The sequence below is a fragment of the Taeniopygia guttata genome, chromosome 2 (assembly GCF_048771995.1).
Source record: "Taeniopygia guttata chromosome 2, bTaeGut7.mat, whole genome shotgun sequence".
Classification (NCBI taxonomy): domain Eukaryota; kingdom Metazoa; phylum Chordata; class Aves; order Passeriformes; family Estrildidae; genus Taeniopygia; species Taeniopygia guttata.
This window is the reverse complement of record NC_133026.1, coordinates 115613702-115635202: the sequence shown is the minus strand read 5'-3', so window position 1 is coordinate 115635202 and position 21501 is coordinate 115613702. Positions and strand designations below refer to the sequence as shown.

The 21501-nt window shown below is 37.8% G+C and overlaps 1 protein-coding gene across 1 annotated transcript in view; it reads right to left on the bottom strand.

Annotated features, from left to right (window-relative positions):
• The window catches only part of CLVS1 (clavesin 1), a 98094-nt gene that overhangs the window by 56207 nt on the left and 20386 nt on the right, over positions 1-21501 (bottom strand). The window contains exon 3 of the mRNA XM_030266257.4: positions 8086-8260. Within this exon, the coding sequence (XP_030122117.1) occupies positions 8086-8260 (175 nt within the window). The remainder of the gene's footprint in view (positions 1-8085; positions 8261-21501) is intronic.

Below are 21501 nucleotides of genomic sequence, written 5' to 3'. Positions count from 1 at the left end.
AAGGCTTCAGCATGAGTCTTCTCCTAGAGAGAGCCAAGTCCTTATCTGCCTGTGCTCAGGGATAATCTATGCCACTGTGTACAGTCATATCAGGGTGATGACTCCTCCTGCTCTGACTCTCTCCATCTCCCTATACACATGTACCTCCATTGCCACCCAAAATCTCAAACAAAATAGCACCTATTTCAACTCTGTTGTCACATAGCTCTCACTGAACTATCACTGTTCCTTGTCTCTTTATGATCTACTCTTGTATAAGCAATCTCTTTTAAATTTTTGCATAATCATTGTGTATATTTGTCACAGCAAGAAATTACCCACAAGTAAGTACTCTCTTCAGGAAGCATTCACTCATTTCCCATGCTAAAAGGGAGAAAGCTTTTGGAGTTGTAAAAAAATGTTAAACATATTACAGATGCATCATTCCTAAAATTTTATGTAATTATGAATAACAGGGATAATGTAAATTAATGCAAGTATTTTAGACCATTTTAGTATTTTATGAGAGAAAGAAACATTCAACACATAACATGATCTATTTATGCATATGTTGGTGGGAAGGTTTGAGCATGACTGGTGTTAGCTCTAGGCTACTTTTTTACTGTCTCCCACTAAGAAACAGCTACTTTTTGTTCAAGGCAGACTTACTGCAATAAACTTTCACATTTCCTTGCTGGGACTGAAAGAGCATTTTCTTTCTCTCTAGTGCTTATCAGCAACTTGGTGAGATCTTTATTAAAATGTAATAACTGGCATTAAAAAAGACTTTCCAATTACCATATGCAGCTTGTCCTTTACTTACAGCCAAAAGCCTCAAAGCATCCAACTGATAAACGTGTCAGGGCTGATCAATTCTACTAAGCAGTTAATTCCAATTTTCAAGTGAAAAATGTGAGTCTACAGCCTGCTATCCTTTGCTTTTTCCTTGTTCCAGTCAAGTCCCTAGAGATGATAGGCACACAATGAACATAGGCCTTCTCTTGGAGAAAGCAAAGTCTGTTTATCTACCTTTTTTAATATAAAATGAGCCAATCCCTCCTCTCATCTCCTTTAATTTCAAAGGCTCCCTCACTGGCAGCTCAGAGAGTACTCACTCTACAGAACACAACAGCTGCTGGAGACAGATAGCATGAGCATTTCTGGAATGATTCAAACTGACCTTCTTTCAATGGATACTAAATGCTCATCATCAGCTGTGGCTTCATGTTCCGATACGGGTCTCTAACATGAAGCACATTCTAATACTGAGGGAAAAGGTAACAAGGTAAACAGATTTGGGAACTTTTGATGCAGCCTTTAATGAAAAAAAAAAGTATGCTTTTGATGTGTACATATTGCAAATTATTTCATTCAAATACTTGTGTATATATGCAGTCTGATCTCTCATATTAGTAGTGGACTTGAAACCAAGACAGGTTTTTTGCTACATATGTTTAGGAAACAGAATATCCAATTGCATCTTAAAGCATCTGATAAATTCTGATCTTGAGGCACTTTCCTGTTGCTGAAGATCATTAGGACTTGAAGCTGTCTCATTTTAAGAACAGCTCAGTCATTCTTACTGGGAGGAGGTCTCTATTTCCTTCACAGACCAGATTTGCAGGTCCCATTCTGTAGGTTAACCCATGCTTATATAGTTCATATTGCCCCTATGAAAATAAGCTTGAGTTACTAACAGATCTTCTAGAGTTACTAATAGGGACTCTTTGGGAAGCTGCAGCATGCCTTTGGACACATGAACACATTGTGATTACAGCACAGGAACATCCTGCTTTTATATTCTGAGGAAATCACTTGTCCTCTGGTAGGACACTACTAAAGGTACAGTTATCCATCTTCTAGGACCCAGCCTAGAATATCCCCTTTTCTTCAATTTCTCTGTCCTGGGGAAGATAATGACAAGGTTTTTGCAAAAATCCAAAATCTAAGTATTTCCTTTTTTACTAACTTTTTACTAGTCTTTAAATTCTGGACATAAATATGCAAAAAGTGTCTGCCTTCTTTCTAACAGGAGAAGGGAAAAAGGGACAGAATCTCAGCTGCCACAAATCATAATTTCTCTGCAGATGTGCACAGAACCACAGCCAGTTACACTGTTCCAGCAACTGGCCTCATCTCTCCTCACTTTTGTCAACATGAAAAACTGAGGAGAAGCCAAACAATTGAATGAGCAACTTTTGAATCTGCTGTCAGTCTCCAAGAGATAAACTGTAAAATCTACACTTAAGGTGTTTTTATATGAGGTGCTAAGGTTTTTTTGGCTTGTCCTTGTGCAAGCCGGTGACTTCATGAGCCTGTAAATGGTTTTCTTTGCATAGCTTCTGTCACTGAGGATTTTATCTGCTCTGACTTCAGTAGGCAATGACAGAGCTCTGTCTATCTATTAATATGACCTGTTATAAATACCCGTGGAGACATAATAGCATCATAGGATATTTGTAGCACAGACAGACTTAACCTTACACTACAGATTTCTACAGAAAGGCTGAGTGTTCCTCAGCTTGTTACAATGACAATTCTCACTCCCTCTAAATGTTCAAGCAGTAGCAATGTTATGTTCAGAAACTCCGTGGCAAGATGAGTTTTATCTTATACTCTTTATGCCAGGCACCTGATACCCTACATCCTTCACATGACTCATAAAGAATTCCACTGGAAGTACTTACTCAGACAAAGAGATCACATTTACCTTGGGTTTCAGAGTAGAAATATGTTCAGGCAAGGAAGAGTCAGTTCCTTGCTCCAGTCTGGAGACTCCAGCACAGTCTGGGCTGGTGAAGGAGGCATCAAGTTTTCAGGTCAGAGGGCTTGGTGAAGTCTCCAAATGCTGAAGGACTGCCTGGATTCTGTTCAGATGCCCAGTTTGACCATAAGAAATATTAAATTATGCCCATTAAGCCAGGTTATGCTGCCCTGAAATACTGGTCCGTTACCTCCACTTGATTTAAAACTTCAAAAAGCAAGAAATACTAACAATTAAGGCAGAAATTAAATGCTTCTTACCACTCACAATGAAATAAATTATGAAATATTTTGATTCCCAGATTAAAATTATTGAAACAAAAATACTTCCAGATATTTTTGGAAATCTATTCCACTGTAATAATGCTATTCTAAAAATACAATATAATTCCAGAAAAGGAAATGGTTTTGACTTGAAAACTTTTACCAGGTCTAAAGACTCATCTTTTTCAGTAAGATATGGAGAGAAAAAAGTATACAAAAATATTACACATTTAGTATAATAATTGACTGCATTTCTTTCCTTCAAGATCTACATTCTCCTTCACTTTTGAGCTTTTTTTTTTTAATTATAGCTCTTCCTTCTCAAGCACAATATGAAAAACATTTGATTGTATAAGTAAGTGCCAAAAGACAAGTAATTTGCTGCTATAATTTAACTGACATTAGAATTCTTGATCCTACAAAATTACAGTAGGAAGAAATTTTTAAACAAATAAATCTATTGCTCATGTTAAAGATCAAAAAGCTTTATAAAATTCTAAACAGGCTGAGTTTTTCATAATCTGGCATCTCATTCTAGATTTTGAAGTGGAATAATCTCCAGTAATATCTAAACAAACCCGTTAGCTTGATTTTCTGATTTCATCTAAACATTAATGCTGTTCTATAATATTAGCAAATGTACCTTTGACAATTTTCTAAGAGAATCTTGTATGATTTTCCCTTATTTGAAGATTTTATTTTTAAGATTTTATTTTTTGATTTTCGTTCATTTTCCTCTTCTCACAGAAATACCAGCTTTAAATTTTTGCTAGATTATGATAAACTGAAGATAACTTAAAGAAATATAATTGTTCTCCTAATGTCCTTTGTTCGTCAAATCTTCTGTCAAGTTATTGCCCATGAAACTCTGGAGTCAAATTCCTGTTTGCAGATCTCAGTTGTTCCCTCTTTTTGCTGCTGCTCAATACAATGATTGTGAAATTTGAATCAAAGCCCTATTGAATTCTAAAGATCATTCCTGAAGTGATTCATCATTGTCACAAAGTAGGAATATGGTTTATTTCTTAAGAATCACTGTAATCTCATTTGAGTACAGATGTGTGACACAACTATCAAAGAAAGAATACATCTGGGCAATAACCATTCACCCTATTTCTTGTTTCGCTACCTTGAGACAGCCTTGGGGCACGTTACCTGTTTGGTAAGGCAGTACTAAGTACTCTGGAGTGCAAACCTATCTTCAGGTCAGTTTTGAATCCAGTTTGGTGATTTTCATCGTAAGGCACTCAGCTTGGTCTTGGTAGACCATGGCCTTCTGTCTTGGCTTTCACCAAAGAAATGGCAGGCAAGGTCAAACCTTCTGCTGTTTTGAAGGTTTTGCAAGATTTCTGGATGCTACTGAGAAGTTATTGCATTTAAGTTCAGAGTACTGGCTGGGGGAATTTCTAAATTGCTATGTGCATGCACATACACGAACTGCAGTACACAGCTCTGGTGCTGGATAAGGCAGGAACAGAGAGTGTTTCTTTATACTCATTGGTGTACCACAAAATCAGAAGTCCTGTCTGGGGGCCAACCAACTACATCCTCAGAGCAGAAACCAACCAGCCATAAATTAAGAAAATGTCTGGGCTTCACTGGACAAGAAGGTTGTGTTCATTGTAACACTTCAGCCTTGGTTTCCAGGATTATTAGAGTCTTTGACTGCAGTGGTCAGTAGCAAACATCCTGTGTACTGAGAAGTGACCATTTCTTACATGCTTCACCTGCATCACTAGTGTTACATGGGTTTCTGACCTTTGCTGATGGACTCTGATGCTTCTACTCTGTTATGCAAAGTGCCAAAAGATCAGTCTCTGGTTAACTTTAACCACAATTAAATTTTGTCTACTATCATAAGATAATTGTAAGCTCAGCATGACACACAAAGAACTGTGGTTTCACAGACAAAGAAAGCAGAAGGAAAAACATGCTGTGAAGGGGAAAAGCTGTTCACAGTAACAGAATTAAGATTAGAAGTGAAAACTCACTAATTTATTGGCAAAATAGATTTATTTTACACACATCTCTTTCTCCACCTTTCCATCCACATGAAAATCTTGTGTTTAATGTGTTAAAATTCAAGACATCTGTAAGGTCTAGGAAGGAGTACAGCATGAGCTCAAAGCATACAGTGACAATTGCCTTGTGCTAAAACGGCAGAGCTTGTTAATCAGAGATGGCTTAGGTGCTACAAAGACATTTGTCCCCACACTGCTGTGACATGATGAAAATCGCTATACTGAACAAATACTTATTAACATCTGAACTACTGTTATTTGAAGTGGAGGCATAAGGGTATTTTTAGGTCATTAAATAACATAGCTGATATACAATGAACAGCCCTATGTGGTGCAATATATAGACAAATCCATACAGAAGGAGTAGTATTGAGCAAAGTGTGCATTCACAATGTGGTGGTGTAACTCCTACTTCATCTTTCTAAGTGTTAACAGATTTTACAGTGTTTGGAACTGAGCAGCCTGTACAATAGCGATATGGTTATTTCTGCAGCCAAGTCCACTAGATTTGACTAGTGTTTGTGTTACAACTAAAGATGAATTAATATATGCAGCTGTGTAATTGTTGTTGTCTGCACTTTAGTGTAACACATTGTAGCAGTGATTTGAGAAAAAAATAAATTGAAGGCAAATGCAAAAAACCACTGAAGTACCAAGATTAATTAGCTGAAAACAAATTCAAAGTAAGAAAAAAACCCAAATGCATAAATTATTAAATACTATTTTTTTTAAAGTAATCGTCTATGTCAAAATCTGATGGTCTGAGAAACTGAATGACAGTTTAAAAAAACTATAGGAAAACGTTTCCACTATGGCATTAAAATTGCCATTACATAGGGAGAGGCTGAAAGTTCCTGGCACAAATAGCAACATATGGGTTCAGCTCCAGGAGAAATTGTGAGAGAATTATTTTCCTTCCATCCACTTAATTAGACTTATACATGACTTAATATAACCCAAAATCTTTCACAGAAAGGAGGACTGAGATAGCCATGTAATCTGCCTGTCTGAGGATTTGTACTTGCAGAGTGCAGTAGTTATGAGAAAAAACAAGGAACTGAAACAATCTGCTTTAATTTCTGGGCATCATCATATCATGGGAGCAGGACCTGACTTTTTCACATAAATTTGACATTAGGATGGAACTAGTTCTTTTAAAATAATAATAGAACAAAATCTCAGTGAAGGGACTTTGACAGCAATGGTGAGAGCCAAAAAACCCCTCAAACTAAAAAGCCCCAACATCATTGTATGCTAAATATGTGTTTTATAAGCATGAATGTCTTGCTTCTAAAACTGGTGAAAAGGAATGCAGCATTCACAACTTCTACTACACCTACTACTCACAAAGCCAGTGGTTAGCTAAGTTTAGGACATGTTGTCCCAGTTTGTACTTTCAGAGAGAGTAATTTTTACTAATCCTGGAGATAGAAAACAAAATGCACATGCATGCTCGGGTAAAGCAGCCTCCTTCAATTGCACAGCACAGGATGTCAGGCTAATGACGGAATTATAAAATCAACTTTGGTACTCCCAGGCTTCAGTACTTCCAGTTTTTCTGCTGACAAATGCAAACAAACTGGAGGCAGACAACTTGGCGGTGACATGGCCAGAAATCAGATGGGATAAAGGCTGGACTGGCCTCATACTGAATAGGTGGAAAAGCTAAATTTGGACAGGCACGAAGATGCTTTGATATAATTTTATTTACTTATGAGTGTCACTTGGCTTTATCTTCCTTCCTACTAGAAGGTTTTTTTTGAACCACAGAGTGTAACTCTGTATGAAGTGATAGTATCTGCAGGAGAAAATAAGGTATTGTCCTAAGGATTAATACACAGCTTGACTTTCTAATTTGTTAGAATAGATAAAAATTCTTCACAAAGGGGAACACAGGCTTAAAACTGCTGGCAGATTTTTCTACCTCATTTTTGAATAATAAACAAAGCATACACAATCATTATCTACTTGTAGATAATTTGATAGTCAAAAAATTAGTTGAACAAATTGTTCCTTCTGGTATGTAAGTTGAAATAAAAATGAACACACCAGAGAGAATTTTTCTTGAGGTGTTTATGACAACAGGATATCTGGTAAGCACTAAGCAAGAAAAAAACAATTACTTATCTCTTCTTTTAAATATGTAGCTGCATGAAAACATGGTCCTTAAGCAAGCTGGTAGAAGACTGAAGTCATCCTTGCTTTGAGCAGGGAGTCAGACAAAGTGATTTCCAGCTCTCTTTCCAACTTAAATAGCCCTTGGATTTTATCAAATGCCCTCAAAATAGTAAGGTTATGTAAAAAGTCCTTCTCAGGTTTAACACCAGAGATGGGCTTGGACTATAGTGGAAGGGGCTGAAGTCCTTTCTGAGCACCACAGTTTATCCTCATCCTCAGGTTGCCCCATCCTCAGGTTGGCCTATCAGACCCCAGGTGCCTTGTCCTCACTTCCTACCCAACTCCATAACAGCACATGGTTTTAGCTTGCTGCTGTTTTATCTGCAAGCACCAAGTGGATGTGCAGCCCCTCAACAGTCTGAACCACAAAGTAACAGGATGCTGTGACAAATGAAGGCAGTCAGAATGAGGCTACAACAGGGAGCCTGTGCCTCCTCTTCCTCATTTCCGTTCCTACTCAAACACATCCTCATGAACACAGCAGCACTCTTCCATCTGCTGAGGGAATTGCTCTCATCTCCTGCTACCCTCCCTCTGCATACACATGTGCTTGCATGTGGACTGCACACTCCAAAAGGCAGACACAGCTGGATTCTAATCCCCCCTGAATTCTCTCATGGATTAAAGTTCAAATCTTTAACCCTCCTTCTTAATGCTGTGGTAAGTAACACACGTACCGGCTACATTGATTTACAGCTGAAATAAAAGTGAAAGACAGACAAAACGAGATGTCTGAAAATCAATCTATGCAGCAAGTGGATGGAACAATAAAGCACTCTGGATTATTTTCTTCTCCCTTCACTTTGCCCAGGGCCTGATGAAGCAAAATCACTGTCTGCAGCCATAAAGGCTGCAGGTACATGTGTTACCCTCCACCTACCTGTAACCCTTCAATGGCCAGTTTGAGGATAGATGGTGTAAGCTTGGAGGCTTGCTTGAAGGAGAAGTTGCTCCAGTCTATAATCAGAATGAAGCCATTTATCTGAAGCTCCTGATCTTCAATGAGCACTTCCAAGGAAAGTAGAATAGCCCGAAGGATGTCTATAAAGGAGTTCCTAAAGCAAAAGCAGAAAAAAAAAAAAATCAATGGCTGCAGTTGTCTTCAAACCTCAAGATAATCAGATTTGCTATGGGTGGGGCATGAGTGAGGGACAGGTATTCTGGTAGAAATATCTGAAAAAGGGTTGTTTCAGGGGTGTCTTTGAAGAGCTTCTGCTCCAAAACTGCTTGGTGTGATAAATCCTGCTCACTGATGGATACGATAAACACTGAATGAGATCTCCTTAATTTTGCTAGCAGTCCTTGCAATGGATTTTAACTAAGCTGCATTGGGAAATTATTTGTCTGTGATGAAATGAAACAAATTCATGCTATCAATTTAAATCCTTGCTCATTTGGATATACCTTACCAGTTTGTCTCCCTTCTTCTTACCAGATTTTTGTTTCCCTTATTTTCAGAAAAGGAAATAAATCAGTACAATATTAATATAAAAGATATCATGCAACTACATTCTGTGCCTTCCTGCTTGAGTGTAGGGAATGATCCAAGGCTTTACACAATACAGTTTGACAGTTGCCTTATTTTTGCAAACCAAATGCAACATGAAAAATGGCTACATACACTCACAATGAGAGCTCTTTATTAATTATCAGCTACAGTAGGCTGGCCGCAAGGCTTCCCTCAGGTCTGGGAGAATAATTAAAAACCTTGGAGGGCGTGAAGCATATAAAGAGTAAAAGAGAAGAAAGTGCTGAAATGTTTTCTTTAATGTGAGAGTCTGCTCTGGGAAGCCTGGGTCGCTCACTACTTCCATTTCCTCACTACTTGCATTTCCTTACTACTTCCATTTCACAAAAGCAAGACTTGGGCACTCTAATGACTAGTCTATATACTTATACCCAAGTAAGCTGAATTAGGTGCTCTCCTCTTCTGTCCTTCTCATTATGATGATTTACAAACAATACATTCTATTTGAGAGCAACAAACAAAGCTAGCTTCACAAAGTGCGGCTTAACCTTGTGTAAAATGAAACTGTAATATACTGCTAGGGCAATCTGCTTTACCTCAGCATAATTCTCAAGTTTTCTTGAGTCCTGAGGTCCTTTACAAGGAAGATTCATACCATGTTCTCCCATGGAGATTTTAATTTAGTTATTTTCTGCTGTTTTCATCAATTTAAAACAAATCTTCTCAAACCTTCAAGAGTATTGTTTCAAATTCTGCCTGAGAGAAAAAAACATATGTGCAGTCAAAATAAATTTCTCTATCATAGGTCTCTACCCCTGAATGGAATCAATACATGTTAAATTTCTATTAAAAGTAAATGGTGAAGTGTTCTCTGATTCTTTCTCTTTTCTCTCAGTAGGTTTTGGGTGGAAATGTACATTCCTTCTCTAAAGACCTGATCCCTTGTAAAAGTTGGTTTTGCACTCTGCCTTTCTGCAAAAATTAGAAGATTCTCTGAAGTATTGGGGCAATAAATTGAGCTTATTGAGCTTAAAGATACCTAATATTGTTCTTGCTGCATACCAAGTCACTCCTCCCTCATTTACAGTTACAGGACAACCTTGACCTTTTCAATTCTTATGGGGAAGCTCTGCTAAACAGCTAAAAGAAGGAGTATTTCCTTAGCAATGTCAGGTGAAAGCATACTGATTGGATTGGCAATTGGCATGTACTTTAAGTCTAAATTTATTTTGAAAAACTGTGATATACTACCTACTGCTTAGCTGAAATGGTGATGACTTCCAAGCAGCAGCATCAGATAACCACACTTGGTGAAAAAAACCCAAATATAGCATGTCCTAGGGTGACTTTGTGATGCTCATAACCTCAGTTATCTGTTCTGTTTACGCTGGATATTAAGTTCTGCACCTTTAAGATTGGTTCCAAGAGCAAAGGGGGAGAAAGTAATTATAGAGTTTGTTTTCAGAACTGCACTCACTCCTCCACATTCTGTTTTGTCTGCAGCATGGATGGAAAGTGGGAGAGAGCTCTCCTTTGCTTTTTAGTTAGTTTTTAGCTAGCTGAGGCAGTGAAGTTCCCTGGACTGTGTTTTTTTTCTTTTTCTTGGAACTGTTCAAACCTGCTCTGAACTGAAAACCCAGAAGAACACTGGGACCTCACACCTGTGGCCCACAGGGGCCTGGGACATGGCATTTCCAGCGTTGGAGGGACTGATGGAGACAGAGTGAGCCGAGTTACAGAGCCCACAAAAGGACTCTCTGAATTTGTCATCTCTTCAGAACAGCAAGAGGTTCTGTTGTTTAATATTATTCATTTTTTATGCATGTGAATACTTGGCTTATTAAATAAACAGGGTTTTTTTCCACTTTTCTCCAAGGAAATCTTTCTCTGAACAAGTTAGGGGAAGGGCAGCTTGAATCTGCTTTCTGGAGGAACCATTTGGAATTTTCTTCACAAATTTGCCCTAAACCAGGACATATCCCTAAACCATATCTATGTAATATATCCTACACTATCCCAGCATCCTCCTTCAGGGTGGTCAGACTTCTACAAGAACTGCCCCATGGAAACTCCCAGACATGTGCAGTGGCTCCAAAGGTGCCCTCACACACATGCTAGCCTTCTTTGCACTCTTGTTGGCATCAATCCAAAATTATATCATTGACTGATTACATTGGGGAAGACAGAATAACCATGACCTCAATCCCACAGCTGCAAAACCTAGAATGAACTGGATGTTTTTTATGGACAAAGATGTGAAAACATGGACACACTGTGACAAAGAAAGGTTTTATTCTTCATTTGTGGGAAGCAGTTTTCTTAAGAGTACATTCAAACTAATATTCATGATCCTGATAGCACTGATGATTTTAAAGTCTGTGTAATGATTCCAGTGGGACTGTCTGGAAATGGTGGATACAAAACATATTCTGTAATCCACTCAAACTCTAAATGACAATGGAAATATTTCAGTGCAAAATCTTCCCCTCGGATTTTGAGCTGAGGAATTCCAGTCTTTGTCTGAGTGTCTACATAAATTGTCAATTTATCGAGGAATTACTCACCTCTACTTTCTTGTACTTCCAGTAGAAATTATTTACCTGGGAGATATGGCACTCAATTTTCTTAGTTTGCAACTAATCTGGCTGTCCCTGCCTACATCCCTCCTCTCTCTATGTCTTTGCAATTTAAAGACATGGTATAGTATAGGAAATAACTCAGAGTGAACACAAAGATGTTTTTCTGATGAGTACAGGGAGACATGAAAGCAGCATATAAGTCCTCCAGGTGGGTTGTTTGCAAACACACTGTTCTGTGAATGCAGAGCCTGGATAGAAATCAGACAGAGTGCCACTTGAGTCTTAAGCCCTCTGGTCTCTAGTCTTGGGGCTTTGAGACAAATCATTCAGCTGTGTGACTGATTTGCATCCAAATCATTTTCTATGCATGAACACAGAACTACTTTTTATTACTCCATCACTTTTGTTCCTTCGCTTAATGTTCCTTTCCCCTCCTCCAACTCCCCTCCTCACCAGTTTAACCATCTCACATAGAAAAAAAGTGAAATAAATTACAATTACACAAAGGGAAATGTGTAAGGTCCTGTAAGGATTCAGCATGGAGCCACTAATGAGTTACAAAAGATTTGCACAAGCCCCAGAAAGAGAAAAAGGAGGAGAGAGGGAGTGTGCCTATCTGCCTTGGCTGAATGGAAAGGTACCACAAAGGAGACTTTTCAAATACCCTTTGGGAAATGGGAAGTTAGCCCAGCATAAGCTAGTGGTAAGGAACAATAATGTAACACAAAAAAATCAAGATGATTTAGCTGAGGGATTTGGTGGGGAGATTAGCCAAAGGCATAGCATGAAAATAAATAAGAAGAAATTACTTAATTATAAGAGGTGTAAGCAGGCTGTGAGAGAAGCAGAAGGCTCAGAGGAGCACTAGGGTGCAATGGGAACAATTAAAGGGGATAAAGACATTGCAAGGAAATTAAATGCTCTATTTGCATCTATCTGCCACCAGTCATTTTGAGGAGATACATGGATAACAAAGCTGAGGCACTGCTGGAAAATAAGGGGTCAACTAAGACATACTGAAAGAACGTGATACATTTTGGAGAAGATAGCGTTAGTAAAAGCTTTTGACATTACTCCTTCTGAAAAACTAAGCACAGGCTCCATTTTAGGCAGGCTAGTGAAATTAATTGGATTATTCAGACAGTTAAATGTACAAATGTACAGAAGTACTGGCAGCTGAAGCCATTAAGATTGTCTGGTAGTAAGCAAAAACAGTCTCTACAATTCCTGACTGTCCCACAAGACAGCAGACTAAAAAATTTGGACCAGTGCCATTATCTTGACAGTTGCAGATAATTCAGCTTAATATCCCTAAGTTAATATGCAGTAAGAGCCTCTCTCCTCTAAGACTAAAAAGGTGGCCAAAGCTCCATTACATTTGGCAAGCTGCAAACATGGCATAGATACAAATCAAGTAAGAGACCATATCTTGCTTTTTTCCCTCCATACACAAAAAATCACCAAGAGAGCAAAAATGCATATTTGGCTTCTAAGTGGGGAGAGCTGACACTGCCCTGCAAGAAGGATTACCAGCGAGAGTAAAACACAGAAGGGGAAGCAGGAAGAAGGACCAGAAACACATCTTCATGTTGCCCCAAATTATTTGAGCTAGTCCAAGCTCAAGAAGCTGGTTGCACGTCAAATCCTATGTTTAGTTTTGTGTCCCTCACTAGAAGGACACTGAGGTGTGGAGCAGGTCTACAGAAGGGTAATGGCACTGGTGAAGTGTCTGAACCACAGGTCTTGTGAGGAGTGGCTGAGGCAGCTGAAGGTGTTTAGCCTGAAGAAAAGGAGGCTCGTGGGAGATCTTACCACTCTCTACAACTACCTGAAAAGTGGTGTCAAGATGAGTGTTGGTCTCTTCTCTCAGGTAACATGTGACAGAACAAGAGACCTTAATTTGTTCCAGGAGAGGTTTTTATTAGATATTAGGAGGAGCTTTTTCACTGAAAGGAGACATGTGAAGGCATGTAGATGTGGCACTAAGGGATATGATTTAGTGGTGGACTTGGCAGAGCTGGGTCAACAGTTGGACTTGATGATCTTAAAGGACTTTTCCAGCCTAAATGATTCCATGATTCTATGGAAAGCTTAGAAAGGGAGACATGAGCATTACAGCAGATCCATGCAGGTGGACAAGGACAACCCAAGAAGGCACAATTTTAATTGTTCCCAAACACAGCCAAGGTATTTTATTCATAAAATATTAATAAAACAAAGCCTCTGGAATCCAGTCAACAGTGGGTTTTGAAAAGCTGTTTGTAGGTCATACAAAGTCATTTATTTAATCAGATTAAATTCTCCTTTCTGCTCATGAAGTATTGATAAGAGAGCCCCCAGCTTCCATTGTTGTATTCTTGGAAAACATCTGTGGTTTTTTATGTGTATATTTATTTTAGAGAATTAAACCTTACCCCTACTGAAATCAGTACCAGAAATTATTAACACACAGACCTTGAGGATTAATGTTTTGATTCAAATTCATGATCCTGAGTAACTACCCTGCCTCTCTGGCATCAGAGGGAAATGACAATCACTCTAGGTGCTGCAAGTCCTGATCTTCACAGCTTATCACTTTTGGTGAGGAAAGGTCTCTCATATGAACCATGCACAATTCAGGGCAGCCCTTGACTTAAAGAATAATCAGGAAAAATTAGTTCAAAATTAAGAATTACAAATGAACATGGTGGCTCACTTGATTAATTCTGTACTAGAGAAGATGAAGTCAAACAGAGAAGCTCGCAACTGAGCCATGCACTGAAGAGGGTTTGTCTCCTCTGTCTGAAGTCTGAATAGCACATATATGTGCAGAAATTAGCAAGGCTTGCCTGCAATTCAAGGAAATGGGTTGCATTAGCAGCAAATGTTCACAGTGAATATTTTGACCTGCTGTAGGTAACTTTCTTCATGGAATAATTCCAAGCCATATAAACTTGTTAACTGCAAGAAATATGAATAATTCACTGACATGCAAACTGGAAAAATTATTACACAAAAAATATAAGGGCAATTTTCTTATTTTGTGGGGTACCAAGCCCTTCTTTGTCATGCCCAAGCTAAATTACTTTTTTTTTTTTTTTTCCATTTCTCTGTCAAAACAGAATACATGCACAGGAAACTCTCACTGAGTAAAACATGGGTTGCATTAAGTTAATGTCAGAGCTCCAAATTAATTCTTCTGTCACATCCAGTGTAGCTATCTTGGTTGTTCAGTACGTCAGCTTCAAAAAAGCATCTCCTCTATTTTGTAATGAAAATATAGCAAGTTTTTCCCCACAGCATCTGTGTCATTCTATAAATAAAATTCAGAAGTAACTTTACACCCATGACAACAGACTGGATAGATAGGTGTACTGTTTTTTTCTTCAGAAATGTTTAGTCCAGCAATGCATCGGGTGTTGGAAAGAATAGCACAGACTAAGCTGAGACCTGATCTGTATTTCACATTTCTAATATTAGAAATGCATGGCTTTTGTGAATGGAGGCCATTCACACACAGATATCTGGCTGGCTTTGAATTCCTGCTTAGAATGAGCTGGGAGCCTATGCCACAGCCAGGGAAGAGGAAATGTACAAGCCTGAGAAAAAAAAAAAAAAAAATTGCAGGTTTTTTTTCTTTTTATCATGCAAAAATTGCCTCTCAGTGACTTCCTTGAAGATATAAAAATGTTCCCTTGTCATGTTTCTGCTAGAGGTTCTTGTATATAAAATTATTATGAGATTTTTTTTTTTTTTGTTGTCAGTTTCCCCTTCAGTTGGACTCCATAGCAACCAATAGCCCACGAATTGCACTCTGCATTCAAGTCTGCGCCAGGAGCCTCCTCCTACATGCACTCATTCATATTGCAGGCACCCTTACCAAATGAGTACTTTGTCCCTGACGTTAATGTGACTGAGCACGGACCCTTTCTTACATGTGATTTGGCTGACAAACAGGGACCTTCACAGACCCTGAGTTTTGGGAGGAAGACTTCTGGTGGTGGGGATCTTCAGACTAATGATAGAAATGATGCCAGCTTCCATCCGAGGGAAGCTGGTGTCTGTTCTTCCCTTTGCCTCAGCCCACAGAAGCGTCACAATATTTAGCAGAGGATGAGTCCAAGATAAAGCACACAATTTTTACACTCCCAAGACTTAAAAAATCCCTCCCAGAGCTCTCCAGAAACTTGATCCCAAACCGAGCAGGCAACTGATTGCAACCTATCACAGCACAAGTTCTTTGACTGCTCCTAAGGAGCTCTTGCGGATGGATGCAGCAGGGCTTGGCTGGCTTCCCATGAGCAGTGTACAACTCTGCTCAGCAGCCTGCTGCTGACAGAAAAGACCAGAATTCAATCTCAAGTGCAATAGAAATGTTCCTCTGGCTGTGGGTTTGGTTTATTCATTTAGGAATTAAGAATTTCTGAGACACACATTCGTGATTTTCTCACCTTTTTAGTACCCAGGGCCATGTCATGCTTGCACACTATGTAAATTTCTCTGTTGGGAAGGAATAAGTGACAATCACAGGGAGTGTGTAATGATATTGTGGAAATTATCAAATGCCCTACACTACAACCCTTAAGTGCAATCAATAAATCAGTTTGACAGAGCCACTGCTGTAATTTGCCTAGCTATTCCCAAAGGCAGTGTCCCTGCAAGGAGAGTGGGGAAGAGAGACAAAGAGTTTATTCCAGCCTGAGTAGAGCCAGGGAGTCCGCAGTGGTTTCAGCTTAGTGGCCTCCACTGCTAGGGATTTAGGAAATCACTTGGGGTATCACACAGATCAGGATCCTGTTTGGGAGGTAGTTTTTAATCTCCTATGGTGATCTCTCCAATGCTGTGATGGTTTCCTCAAAGCACAGCTGTAGTAACAATGAACAAAACAAATGGCTGGCACATGAACGGCTATGGCCAGAATCATTAGGATTGATGACCTCTGCTGTTTATTTTACTCTGTGTGATTGCATAGCCTTTTCTTATTCCCTCTTGCATCCTTGCATCACACTAAGCTATTTGCTCAATTTCTTGCACCATTGCATTTCACAAGTTAATTTTTCATTACAGAAAGGGAAGGGATTTTCTTTTGAACTTTATGAAGCTCCTGCTTAATGGCTGAAAGCAATTATACAGCTCCTTTGCTTTGTTGTTGGAAGGTACAAATGGCATCACAGATTCAGTTTCCCTGGCATCATGTTTTCTCTGTGTGATTCTACTATGTCCCATCTAGTTATATCTCCTCTGCCTCTTCAACACCTTCCCATCTGAAATAGACCTGAACTTTTTGTTCTCTCTTGATGAAATCACCTCATTTGTTTATAACGCTAATTAATTATTATCATTGCCTTTTCTTTTTCTTTGGTCAAATAGTTGTATTTTTTACATCCCCTTCTTTTTGAAATAATACAGTATAAAGTGAATTTCACATTCAGGGTGAGTTTGGAATATCAGCATCCGTAAAATAATTCATTACCTTTTCCTATTTTTTCTCCATCTCATTCTTAATGCAGCCTGACTATTAACTTTTCTGACCACCACTGCACAGTAAGTACATTTCTTAATTATGGTGTCCACAACAACACAATGCTTTTTTTAAAAGGTTAAACTTAATTGAAAATCCAGACAAAAGTGCACAGAGTTAAGACAGGGTAAAGGATTTCCATATCAGATGTGAACACATATTAAAATCCAATATTTTGACTTTGCACAATAATGCTGCTTTTCTAGGCCATTCTAGAGTTTTCCACAATGTTTGCTATTCCTCACTGACCTCTATGACATTTCATTTACTTTTTGTCACACCACCATTCACCTCACTTGTCTGTGAAAAGATTACTACTGGGTGTTATGATAACATAACTTTGCTACTTGCAAATCCTACTCTCTGTCTAGAGTATCAGAAGCCCTTTTATTTGTAAAATGAAACTTCAGTTGTATTTTAAAAAATAATAAAAATTTCACAGGAAGATCTTCTATTAGATAACCAAGTGGCATATTTGCACATTTTACGTTAAAGAATTCCAAGAAAATTATCTAATTCTCCCTTTGCCTGCAAACAGTCACTCTTACAGCAGACTTCAATGATGAATAGATCAAATAGTAAAGTTAAATATCAAATAACTGCTCACCAATGCATATATTTTGAGAGTGTTGTGTTCAGAATGACAAAAGTCATATTAATGTTTGTGGACATTCAAACAACTCCTGGTTACTCATCCCAGAAAGCCTCGAAAAATCCATCTCCTGAGAGATATTGGGTAAGAGGTTACTGGGACATGAGAAGAAGTGGTAGAAAGTAGAAATGCAAATACATATTAGTAAGCACCTCAACTGTCTGTTAAATCAGGCAAAGAACATATACTTGGCTTATGCCTGTACTTAAATCTGGGCACTGAAAGTAGCAGATATTAGAAACATGTACAGAACTCATGTCAGTCACAATAAGGCTTATAATTTGTTTGAGTTGGAGCCCTTGAGGGCACATAAAAGACAGACATGAAAATATTCTAATAATTTCTTATAAATAAATTAAGTATTATATATCGCAGAAGTTTCCCACTGGAACAATAAGCAAGTTTGATATAGCTGACAAGATGGTGGAACTTGATATTATTGATGTAGAAATAATCACTGGGGAACTCGAAACAGATGCAATAAAGATTCATAAGAGAGCAGTCTAGAAAAAAATTACTGCATGTCTCTGCAGAAACAATGTTGAAAACTCGTTATCATGATTTGAGTGAACAGGAGAGAAGGACCAGGAAAAAAATGAAACTGTAGATTTATGTAATAAAGACTGATAAAAGTGTATAGAATCATGGTGCTGCCAGCCACAAAGAGACCACTTTCCACAGTTATGCTGAAAAGGATACACAGTGCCAGGAAGCTCAAGAAAAATGAGCATTTTCACTCTAGCTACTTTTGAGTGGATCATATTTCACACAACTTCATTGAAGAAAGTGAAGGAATGAATAGCAAAAACCATTCCCCCTTTAAAAGCAGATTTATTTTTTCTCTGCAGAAAGAGAAAATAAACCACTTCTGTAGAAGACTGCAGACATTATAGAAACTTTAGCAAGATAAAATAGGATATAATCCAACCAGCAGTGAAGAGGCTGGTGATTTGTCACCAGTGAAATTTAAATAAAGGTATGTCTTTTTACTCACATTCTCCACGTTTACCCCAGATTTCATTGGGTATCCAATATCCTATGTGGACAACAGCTGACAGAAGTTGCTGTGGGAGACCTGGATTCCAGGGACACCTGACTCCCTAATATGTCAATCAACAAAATATGATGACTGAATGAATTTTATTAGTAGCTGGTAGAAAATGAAAATTATGGAATTACAACGTCAGTCTCAATCATACAACGCTGCAGTGGAAACTTTAGGAATGTAATTCCGTAGGCAGCACAAATAATCACTCATCTCTGGTGAGTTGGGATCTGGCAGCAATTGCTCTTTTTGAAGGGGAATTACTGAATACAGAAACCAAATATTATAGTGTTGCTCTATGTTGTGTTCCAAGCCTTTCACTGAGGGTATTTTTGTGTGGATGGCAGCAATGGAGCAAACCTAAAGCCTAACAAAAGCTAAAAATCATTTTTTGTGGAATTTGCTACCACTTAGGTAGAAATGGTTGAGTTTGAGGAAACAAAAAATGTTGAGATCCGGAGATGGCTACAACCACTTGATGTTGTGAAAATGAGGATGTGAGTATTCCTGGGATGTGCAAGGTTCCTCTGAAAACAATGGTCCTTTGGAATGGGTTGGGGGTTTGGGGGTGTTTGGTTGGCCTTCAAGTTGCAAATTACAGTTTCCTGAGAGAATTGAAGGATAAAGGGAAAAGATGTGAGCCTAGCATAACTCTCCTGAAATTTTTCCAAAGCAGCAACCTGAACAAATTAATGTTACTGGCCCAGCTCATTTAGAAATACAACTGTGCTGAGACTGGCCTTCTCAAAGTAGATGAAACAATTATGGAACTAAAATCTTAAAATTCAGGCTGCAAATGGAAAATTAGAACTTGCCAGGGTTGCAGTGGTTTTCAAAATGCCTTTTGTGCAGGATCAGTGGACAAAATAAGCTAGAATCAATTTCTGAAGTATGATTCTAGATAATCATAAAAGGGAAAATTAAATTTATTTTAAAACTCTGAGACCAGTATTCCTAATTTTTGAGTACTTCAATTTATGTGAATGCAGAGGCTTAGTACATTATTTCTCCATTGTTTAAAAAAAAAAAAAAAAAGAAAAAATAAGAAAAAAGAGAAAAAGAGAAAAAGATCTGTCAATCTACCTGAAGAAATTAATCAAAACTTTACTTATAGTTCAGTATCTAGATTTGAAACCTTAAATTTCTGAAACTTAAGTTTCTGAAAAATCTGCCTTTTAACTAAGATTTCTAATTCTATAGTCTAGAGGCATGAAGGATTTTTCTTGAATGGGATAGGGTAGACCTTGGTGTAACATGCTAACAGCAATAGTGGGTAATAACTGCTTCAGCTGAGATCCCAAAGACAACAGAAACAGAATTGTGGAGCCTTTAATTGGGTGTATGGTAATGGAGAAAAGAAGCCCAGCCTGATATCCTTATTCCCCTGAAGCCAGTACAGTTTTGTGGCACATGCCAGCAATTCCCAGCAGGGTACAGATGAGGGTTACAGGCACAGTGTAGTCTTTGCCTTGGAATAATAATGTTATATAATTACTTATCAAATTACTAATTATTTCCAATCACATCAAATTACTAATAATATCAAATACACATCAAATTTTCTTAGGAATTACCAGAGAAAAATAATCTAAGTGATTCATAAACTATTAAAGTGAGCTGAGCTGAAAAGAGAATTTCATATGAATTGCAATGTTAGGGATTCTGAAACAAAAGTTTCATTCATTTCTTATTAAAGAAGTTATCAGCAACCTCCTAAATTATTCTGGCCTCTAAATGATAGAATACATTTATATGTGTAGAGATTTAGTATCTTCTTTTTGGCAACTGCTGTTTTTGGTTTGTTGTTTCTAGGGGAAAGGGTTGCATTTTAAGTTTCTAACCAACTGGAAACTGTAAAATTACAATATAGTTAATAATTTTATATTTCTGCTTGTATTTCTTTTTATTATTAAACTAAAATAATTAATTCAAAATAATTTTGTCACACCTCTAATAAGAAGTTTCATATACTCAATACTGAAGAAATGTGATTTGTTGAAGTCATGACTCTGTACTGCTAATTCAATGATAAATAATTGTTAATGAAGAAACATAGGTAAGAATTAAGTTCAGAACACAATAGGGAAAAAAACAGTTCTTTTGAGCTCAATGCACAGTGATGTGCTGCCAGACCCTGTGCTGGTGTTTGAAGAAAGCATCTCTGGAACAAGATAGCTGGAGCAACCAGGACTTCTACTCCAAACACAAGCACTGAAATAAAGATACAAGACAGCAAGCAGGCCTTGTTTTGTCAAAAGGCAGCCAAAAAGAGGCAGAAAAAGGATCAGCAGAAATTAGCACAGCAAATATGGCTACATGGCCTTGAGAAAGATTCCAGAAGGAAAAACTTGATATTAGGGGCAAATGTGTAAATCTTGAGCAAATAAATCACTCCTCATTTTTACTTCCTCTTGTTTGTGGAAAGCATTTACATGTTTACATTTGTACTAGCTTTTGTACAAAGAATCACATAATTTTTTCTCTTTTCCTTTCCATTAAACAAAAAAACAAAAAAAACCAAAACAAAACAAAAAAACCAGCAAACAAACAAACAAACAAAAAAAACAACAAAAAAGAAACCACAACCAAACAACCAAAAAAACAAACCAGAAAATCTTTAATTCTTTTTTTAATCTTTAAACTTTTAACTTTTTCAAATGTTGCAAAGACTGCTTTTCAGGAGATGTCATTAGAAATGTTTTCATGGTATCATGGGATGATTTTTTAAATTGCCATGTTTCTTAATACTACATTGGTATGTTATTGTCTCACAGTTTAAACTGTATTGAAAGGGGAAAATTAGGTAGGAACAGTCCATTTTATAGATCTCTGCACAGCCTTAGGACACATTCATTACAACAGCAGAATTAATTTTCATAAAAGTAACTGAAGTGCATACTTTTCTTCATTCTAGACAATATTTTGACTTCACCAAAAGATTACTAAAAAAGTCTTATGGAGTATCAAAGAATAACTACAAGTGATCACATCTTTGCAAAATTATTCCAGTTATGTTGCAGCTAGTTGCACTCCCCAAAACCACATTTCAGAC